Source organism: Limulus polyphemus, unplaced genomic scaffold, assembly GCF_000517525.1.
Source record: "Limulus polyphemus unplaced genomic scaffold, Limulus_polyphemus-2.1.2 Scaffold233, whole genome shotgun sequence".
Lineage (NCBI taxonomy): Eukaryota > Metazoa > Arthropoda > Merostomata > Xiphosura > Limulidae > Limulus > Limulus polyphemus.
Window position 1 is genome coordinate 128,626 of NW_013665843.1, and position 10,177 is coordinate 138,802.

A 10,177-nucleotide genomic window follows, 5' to 3' on the forward strand; every position below is an offset into this window, starting at 1 on the left:
TATATATATATATATATATATATTAGCACTATTAATACATTTTTTAAATTATTCAACCAAGAAACTGTTTAATTATTTCTGTACAGCTGGAACGAAGTATCCATGTCACAACTTTTTACAGAGTTTCATTCAAAGTTTAATCAAACAACTTTATTATCAATGTATATCAACAAATTTGGCATCAAAGTTAAGTTTGTAATTGAAATTTTTACACACCCATCTCTCAATCCCTAATTGTAGGCTTGTAAATATAATCTTTGCATCTGGATCCAACTTGTTTCTGTCCTTTTTTGACGAAACCTATTCCCCTTTTGAAATTAAAAATTTTCAATTATTGTGTTTCATTATACCTTTTGCAACTTTTAGAGAGAGTACAACTATGAACTAATGAAAAGGACTTGTGACAACTGTATTTTCACACATCTTAAAAAGAAACAAACATATAAATTAACTTTCTCACTTCTGGTAGGGCAAAGTGCACACGTCTTGACTTTTCAGAGAGTTACTTTATTATCATTGTATATGAATAAACTTGGCATCAAAATATAGTTGATAAACCAAATGTTAATATTCTATAAGTTTTAAGGTTTTAATTTTATAGGTAAATGTTTAAAAAATCCTCCTAGTATAAGAATTGTGACATTTTCTAGGTCTTCCCTCTTCTCTAATTTATTTACCACTGCTCTGAAAAGTATAGAATTCAATGAAAGTTACACTATAATATAGATATTACTGAGACAAAGCACTGAGATATTTTTATTGCTTTTAATCATATTTCTTTAAAGAGTCATAAACTATAGAATCAGACCCACTTGCCATGCCCACCTGTCACATCCCCTCTTTCACAAATTATCAATAATTCTCTCTGATGTTTTATACTTATTTATAATCAATAGAATACCAAACTTTTAAACTGTAAAATGATGTTTTATACTTATTTATAATCAATAGAATACCAAACTTTTAATCTGTAAAATGATGTATTATATTATGCTGTTTTTTGTACAGAGTATTATAATTTTTTTTCATCTTCAGTTTTTAAGTTCTCTCCTGGTGCTCGTATCAACAACCTCAATGTAAGACTTAAAGGCTTTTTATGCCATAATTAGAAAGGCAAATAAATTATAATAGTTTGCTTTGTGTATTTTAATATTCTGTGTTCTTATGTGCAGTATTTAAATGAATAAAAAATCATTTAGTATACAAGGACCATTAGTATAGAAAAGTAGGCTTAAATTTCATTGGTAACTGACAGCAAAAAACAAAATATCACAGGTAATGATAAATTTCTTGTTTTTCATGTATATTCTTTATTTATTATTATAAAAGTGACTAAAATGTAAGAATTAAAAACTGAATCACTAAGCACAGTAGTTGTTAGTATGTAGGGATGGGTTGAGAAAAAAAGGCTGTTATAGCTTTATTTGAGAACCTAATTACCATTATCGAGTATTTCACAGCTTGTGAGACTCCCAGTACAATTGAAAAGTGTTGTTAAAGTATAGAACTAGGAAATAGCTAAAGAGCCAAAGTGTTCATCTTTTTTTCTTTTGTCCCATGCTAGCCAAAGAGGTGAATGAAGTTTTGCAATAGCTTTCTTGTGACAGAAAAGCATTTTAAAAGTGCATGGGAACGGGCTATCACTAAGCATGGTTGTGCTTAATATGTAAGGATGGACTGAGAAACTAATGGCCACCACATTTTATCTATTACACTATGATGCTTACAAATAACTGCTAAAGTTGAGTTATAGCCTTATTTGAGCACCTATTTGCTATTATTGAGTGTTTCACTAATATACAAAAGTATTTTTGTGTGGAAATAATAAAAAGGAAAACTACCACTTAGCCCAGAGTTCAGTTTATAAGCATATATTATTTCCATGTTTCATGAATACATTTCATTTCTGTTCACTAGATTACACCACAAATTTTTGTATAATGAACATTTGTGACTTTTCATTCACAAATATTATATCTGCCAAAATAATTTCAGTAGAAATAAAGAAAGAAAGAGTAATCTAAATTAATATTCAAGGTATCAAGGAGATCAAGCAATTATGCAATTGACAGTTCTGTGTTCATGTTATTTATGTCTGAGTCTTTAAACACTAGTTTCTTAATTATCAAAACAATACATTATATAATGGTCTACTTTTCTTCAAATTTTCAGTGGGGACAAGTCTGGTGGCTGTGTGTGTATGTGATATCATACTTCATGGCCCGGGATCTGTATGATGTCCTCCCTGTTAACTGACCTAACCCTAGCATGTGGTGGAGTCGATTGTATGCACATGCAGTGAGTTGGGGTGAAGTTGGAAGGCATGGGTTCTGTAAATATTCTCTTAATGTCGATCCAGCGTTCTGGGGTACTTGTACTGACCTAGAGGAACCATTACAGCTTCATTGGTCCCAGTGTAATCCAAAATGACATGATATTAACAATATATATTTCCATTCAGTTATAAAAATGAAACATGTTCATTTATGTACTTGGGAACAAACTATCACCAAGCATGGTATTGTTTTATGGTGGTTACAAGGTTGGTATTTGCTGGCTAGTTATGTAAGGATTTTTGTATGGCTTTGCATATTCATTGCTACCTTGTTTCTGTACTTTTTGGCATTCCTACATAATACATAATTTTTTTAATTCTTTTTTTTTAATACTTGTAGTAAATTAGATAAGATAATGAAAAAGAATTATTCATAATGTATGCGTGCGAACAGAACCTGCATTACATCCTTCAATACAGTAATGTGAGCTACACGTTGATACAGTGATTTGCAACTTATGTGGAGGATTATTAGTTAGACATGGGTCAAAGGGCAATAAAATAGTAAAATTAAGTACAAACAATTTAGTATTCTTTTACAATTTGCAGTCACTCTATAAATAAAAGGGGTAATTTAGATTTATCTTGTATGTTTTTATTGTGATAACAAGGTCGGCCAAATCAATCAAATATGTATAGAGTAAGGTCAAAGAAAATAACAGGTAAAATATAAAGTTTTACTGACATTTATTTAGGAGGTTTTAGAGGTTATACAAATGAAATTTGACAAATTCCAGATTAAGAAAAGTATTTTTAATCTTAACATGAAAAATCACTTTGCCTATTAAAGCACTCTGCATTCTGATTCTTTATATTCACAGATAAATTTTTAGTAAAAATACCTAATTAAAAAGTTTGACTTTTTTGTGTGTAAGAGACCTGTAATGTTTACTTAAATCTTGCAAAATTTTGTGAAGATACACAAAATATATTAAAAGTTATAGCAGAAACTCTGATTGTCACTTTGGAATTAATAGGTCAGTAAGACCTTTAATAAGAGGGTTAAGGATATTATAATGTAATCAACATGATATGTTGTAATACTGATATGGTAAATTCATGGTTATATGCATGGTCTTTAACACTGTTTTCAGGATGTTTATTTCTAGAAAGCACATCCAATGTTTAATTTTTAATGTCTTGAGAGTAATGTTAGTGTAGTCATTGACTGATATATATAAGTGTAACCTTGAATAGTATATGCATATTGTTATGTATATACAACATAAAGGAGATAAGCAAAATGATACCTATAGAAATACTAAAACAATACATGCTTCTACTGGAATTGTATTTTCCCAAAATTTATACACAAAAAATGCATCCAAAATTTGTATGCATTGAAGCATGAGTTTCCAACAACATGGACCCAGACACACATTCATGAAGAATGTATCAGTGTTTTTGCTGTTAAAAAATAGGATATTTCTGATGATCTACAAATGTAACATTGTTTCAGCCAGATAATGAATTTCTGGTGAATACTTTTGACTGAATATTTGGCTAATAAATAGTTTATATATTTACTTAAACAAATAGCTTCATTCATTTCACATTACACTGAAAACAATGGGACATACAAGTAAACATAAGTTTTGGGTAAAATTATAGAATGGTGTGCTCTGTCTTGTGTCTACGGCTGTCATTAATATTTTTCTACAAAGGCTAAAAAAATTTATGAATAGTCTAGTTTTGTTTCAGTTTGTCCAATTCTTCTTTAACTCAACCTGTAGTATGTATGTCTTGCAGTATATGCAAATTATAACATGCTAGAAGGCATTGTCTTAGCAATTAGCTAGTGAACAAGACATGCACAGCCTTGTCACTTGCAGAGCACAATTGATCTCTGAAATTGTTAGTAAGGGAAAGCAGCTTCTACATATACTATTGTAAAGCACAATCACCTGAAAAATAAGAATGCTCAAAAATATGAGGATGTACAATAATATATGAAGTTTACTGAGTCTAATATGGAAGGTGAATTTACCAAACAACAAACTAACCAGGCTTTGTACGAAAAAAAGAAGCTATAGGACATTAAGTGATCACCATGTTAAAAGAGTTATACTATGCAGTCAGTGAAATGGTTGCATTGATTAACCAATTTTAATCAACTGTTAATGATGATGGGTTTGTTCATTTGATGGAGAAAACCATAATATGTATTACCAAACAAAACTTATTTTTCTTCTTAAAAAATTATCTCGGATTTGCTACTATGCATAAATTAGAAAGAGCCATTCAGTCTCCTGTTCAAAAGGTTACAAAATGTAGTAATAATGTCAATTTAAAAACCATACTTATTTAAATACCTTCCAGTCATGTGTTTGGTATAAATTAATTCTAAAGAATGGGACAGAAGAATTTCAGAACTGAAAAACAGTCATGTTTCTAGGACTTAATAGCTTTTATATCTTGTAATGTTGTGGCTAGTACATTGATGTTCAACATCAAATGGGTAAATTTTCTTTTGTTACAGTATTAAAAGAGCATTTGTCTTTGATCAGTAGAGTTAAGTTATTATTTGTTTTTGTACAAACTAGATAAGATTTTCTTCAATCTCTGACTAATAAGACTGTTTTACTTTCAAATATGAAATATGGCTCTAAGACACTCAGTTTCTGAGGAAGTAGGATATATCTCAATAATTTTGTATAAAGAGGGCTACAGTCAGTGGAAAAGTTCTGCAAAAATGAAAGTATCATGAATTGGATCTTAAAACAATAAAAGATGCAATGAAACATACCACTGATGACAAGAGCAGGAGTGGAAGACCACCTAAGCTTTTCCAATCAGATGTTCAGTACCTTAGGCTAACTTGAAAGACAGACATAAATATATCAGCTGCCTTGCTGCATAACTTCAAGAAACCACTGGTTTTAAAATTGATCCTATGGCAGTATGATGCACATCATATCAAGAAGGCTTAAAAGTTTCACTGTGACAAGAAAACCTTTGTTCATGAATGGCAACAAACAGAAAAGACTTAAGTCAACAAAAAATGGGAAAATCTGTATCTGTAGAGAAGAATACTTTGGTTTTATAAGTCAAAGTTTCAGGTTTTTGGAATTAATAGACACTAATACACTTGTTACAGGAATCATGAGAGATTAAAACTTTTCCTATGGACATCTTTTTCTGCACATGTCATGATGTTTTACTGAGTTACGTTCAAACTTTAATTAAAGTACTTTATAATCATGGTATATGAATAAACTTGGAATCAAAACATAGCTAATAATCCAAATATTAATGTTATACAAGTTTTAAGATCTTAATTTTATGATGCAATGTTAACAAAAATCCTCAATTTCCCCTAGTATGAGAATTGACATTTGCACTCTTCAAAAAGTACAGAATTGAATGTAAATTACTCACTATAATATTGTTATTACTTAGGCAAAGCATAATTTTTTATAGTGTTCAATCTTATTTGTTTAAGGAGTAATAAATTAGAAAATCTGCTCCCTCCTATCACATCGTCTTTTTCATAAATTACCAATAGTTCTCTCTGACATTTAATACAATATTATTTATAACTAATAGAAAGACAAGGTTTTAATATATGAAATGGTGTATTATATTTTGTTGTTTTTTGTACAGATAATTGTCTATTTTTGTTTCCAGTTCAAACTTTATTGCCACAAGAAACACATTGACAAGATGGGAATATTAGTTAGACATGGTTCAAAGGGCAATAAAATAATAAAATTTAAGTATAAACAGGTGTATACTGTTATAAGTTTAAAGCAAGATAGGATAAACAAATATAGTTTTCACATAAAAATTTGAAGTAATTATAGAAAGAGTAAAAGGTAATTAATTTTTTTTGGGGTGGTTACGAGGTCGATCAAATTTATCAACCTTCTATAGAGTTAGGGTACAGAAAATAACAGATATAGTATAAAGTTTTGCTGGCAAAAACATCTGAAATATATTTAGAAGGTTTTTGAGATTATGCAAATAAAGCTTGAACTTTTCAGATGAAAAAAGTATTTTTAATCTTAACATGAAAATCACTTTACGTTCATAGCAGTCAACGCTTTGACTCCTTATCTTCATCGAAAAATTTTCAGTAAAAATACTTCATTAAAAATTCAGAATTTGTGTGTGCAACTGAATCTTAATGATTATTGAAAGCTTGCAAAATTTTGTGAAAAAACACAAAACAGAAGTTATAGTATGGAAACTATAAAGGTCAATTTGAGGTCACAAATTCTGCCGATTAAGCTGAGTTCGTAATGAAAGAATTAAAGGAAAATGACCTGCAACCTCCAGCCTAATTTTGCCCAATATATGCAGATACCCATTCACAATGCTGTTTCTTCTGGATATTGTTTGGTGGTAGAAAATTTCATTTTTCAACATCATAATGATCTCAAACATACTGGCATTTAATGAAACAGAATCTTTATAGGAATAAAGATGAGCAAACCCTTTAATGCTTAAGGTGACCTCCACAAAGCCCAGACCCCAATATTGATTGTTTATGTATGTGAGAGGGGTTGTCATGATCAATAAAAGCAACAGAATCAACCAAATCAAATAAGGAATTCTGGATAGTACTTCAAGATGCTCAGAATTCATTTCTCAATGATTATCTCTAAAAGCTTGAATAAAGTATTGATTTCAACTGTTAGTGGTGGTAAAAAATATTAAATTAATGAAATAGCTTAATTTGTTTTGTTTTTTTTCTCTTCAGATACTGTGAAGTACTGAAATACTTACACTAAAAGGAACTCTGTGTGTTTTAAATTTAAAATACATAGTAGTTATTGTAATTTACACCAAGTATTGTGTGTGTATATGAAGGGTGTAAGATTTTAACTGCTAGTCAGATTTTGAAGGTTAATTTCATTCCTTTAACATTTGGTATTTGATCACGTTCAACAACAAATAAAATACAAACTTACAATAAGCTGTTCTTAATTTCAAGCATTTTCCTTGAAGTAGTGCTGGTGATGCAATAGGAAAAACATTGAAAGATCTAATGAATATATGGGGGAATAAAAATTAAGAATATTTACCTTGTAATAAGGAACAAAGGTACAAATACTAAGGTTCTAATAATACTGGATTATCAAGTGAATTGTTTCCTCATCACATTGCATCTTGTGATAATGAAGGCTTTGAACTTTTAACAGTTAGTAGAGAGATTGTTATACATATTAAACTATTTTCTCTTGCATATTCAAAATTAATAGCTTTACAAAATGATTTAAACATATTTCATAAACAATTTGTAGAAGGTGTAAAGACAAGATGTAGTTCATGATACCATCTCCTTTGAAGACTTTTTAAACAATAAAGAGCAATATGCCTCAATGCAGCTGACATCATAACCGTTCCCAACAATTATCTGAAATTTTAAAAATGTCTTTACAACTGTTTGACAAAGTTAATAACTTTAAGTATCCCAGCTGTGGCTTCTTTATCACAGCTGTTTGTTGAAGAATAACTCAAGCCACTTTGGACTGAGAACAAAGAAAGCATCCTTGAGAGAACTTCAAACAATCCATATTTCACCTTACTTATATTTTTGTATTCTTGGTTTAAAGCAGAATTTTTCAGAGAAACAGTAAAATAGAATTTCAACTGATGGAGGAAACAATAACACTGTTATTCTCACAATCAAATATGGATGATTATTGAAATAATAGAAATGAGATAGATGACTTCACCATTAGCACCATCACCTTAAAAGTTGGCAAGATACACGACTCACTGAAATTGGGATAGTGAAATATCTCGAGACACTTCTAACATTAATAATGTTGGTCAAACAACTCATGTCAAAGAAGTTGCTGTCACTAGTGGCATTGATTTCTATATATTTCTACTACTTTTAAAGTGGCATTAATCCATTATTGTGGTGGAAACTGAAGAAAGGCACATTTCCTATACTATTTTAATTAGTACAAAGGTTCCTATCAGTCCCAGTGAGAAGTTTGTATAGTAAGTTCCTTTTCTCTGATGCTGGCAAAATTTATGAGGCATAGATAAACTGGTTTCTTCTGTGGTACATAACAATACCATGCAGTTCCTACCTTTTTATTTTGATATAATAGTATTTTTCAGAATTAGTTAGTTATTCTGATGAGTGCAGTTTTATAGCTGGGGAATTAGTGGAATTTGATAATTGATTAATCATCAGGCTCATTTATCAGTTATATTAAAATAATTGATTATTTTTGCATGAGACTTTGATAGTTGGTATAATCAAAAATAGTAATAATTGGAAACAAATTTTGATTAGTTGATTATTTTTCTGAGTCATGATACTAATCAGTTAAGCTGAACAACCTTGAATTAATTGAAAATAATTATGAGAAATCATGATAATAACTGTAATATTAGTATGAAAACAATAAGTATATGTAATTTGGAATATTGATTTTTTTGTATGTGGTCCAGGCTGATCTCTCATCAGATTCTGAAATATTTACAACACCTCAGTCTACGCCAGTATCAATTCCAACATTACAAGCATCTTCCAGTGAACAGATACAAAGACGACCATCTTTATATGGAGAAGCTCAGCAAATACAGCCAAACTTCATTTATCAAACTTCTAGGCCCCACTATATGCCGCAATCTGATATTGAAAGTGAAGTGGAACCTGATATTTCTACTCTTAACTTGGATGGTGTTTCTAAAGAGCAGCTATATGCAGCCATTCATAAGGTCCAAGCACGTCTCCAAAAATACAGAAATAAGTATACCGAATTAGTTAAAGCTTACAGAGGTGTTGATGCTGAAAAAGAAAAGATAAAGGTGAGTACTGAATACTTTGATGTGTAATCTTTTTTTTTTTCAGAAAAGTTTTGATATAAATATTGACTGGTCATAACTGTCTGTAGGCTAGGTATATCTAATAAATCAAGAATGTTTTCATTCTCATCTCTCATCAGTAATGTTTATGAGAATGAAGAATTTCTCAGATGTATTTCCCAAGGCTAGAGCACATTGAGAATTTTGTTTTTAGAACTGGTATTATTTTCAAGGATAGTACATTTTTTGCAAAATATTTATGACAGAAAGTATTTTAGTGAAGGTTATTTTGTTTTAAAATATAAAGAAAGAAAATGTTTTCTTGTCAGTAAGGAATTAAAAGAGTTAATATTTAGCACTGTATGAAGCAGTTGCCTAAAATTTGTATATGAATGTAAATTATTTTAAAAAGTGTATGTGTTTATATCGCAATACTGTTATCAGTCATGGTTGTCAACTTATTGTCATAACGGATAACGTCTTCAATAATAGCACTCAAATGCATTGGGGATATCCCATCTATCAGACAATATCCAAACGCCAATGTCAATCTAGTCACCTGTCATGGAAAATCATAAAAAAAAAGAATCATTAGTCAAGTAAGAGTACGAAGCTGAGTGCTTACACTCACAATGTCTCAGCTTCTACTGCCTTTCACTGTCTGTAGCCAGTTGTGGGAAGGCAGTTATCCTTAAATTTCCTAAAGTAGAAATGAATTGAAATAAAGCCACCCTAATATTTCAACTAATTAAACTCCCAACCTCCACCCTTACAAAAATATATTAAATAGAACTATAAAAGATTAAATAGAATTAAATAGGACACTAAGATATTAAATAGATGCCTGCCTTAATAAAAGTTCTTATATAGTTCTAACTCCCAACCTCTTCCCTTTCTCCTGAAGATTTATTCAAGTACAACACAGGAACTTGGAGACAAGCCCAGCTACTTGAAATTAGTCTTTCTATCTCAGTTATACTGAATAAAATTACTAGAAAAATTATTATTTTATTAATTCCATAAAAAATCAATTAAGAACTTTAAACTTATCTTGTTATAAATTAGAAATTT

The 10,177-nt window shown here is 30.0% G+C and overlaps 1 protein-coding gene across 1 annotated transcript in view; it reads left to right on the top strand.

The window, feature by feature from the left end:
• Window positions 1-10,177, top strand: part of LOC106478617 (golgin subfamily A member 4-like) — a 239,261-nt gene that overhangs the window by 47,107 nt on the left and 181,977 nt on the right. The window contains exon 4 of the mRNA XM_022382242.1: window positions 8,750-9,109. Within this exon, the coding sequence (XP_022237950.1) occupies window positions 8,750-9,109 (360 nt within the window). The remainder of the gene's footprint in view (window positions 1-8,749; window positions 9,110-10,177) is intronic.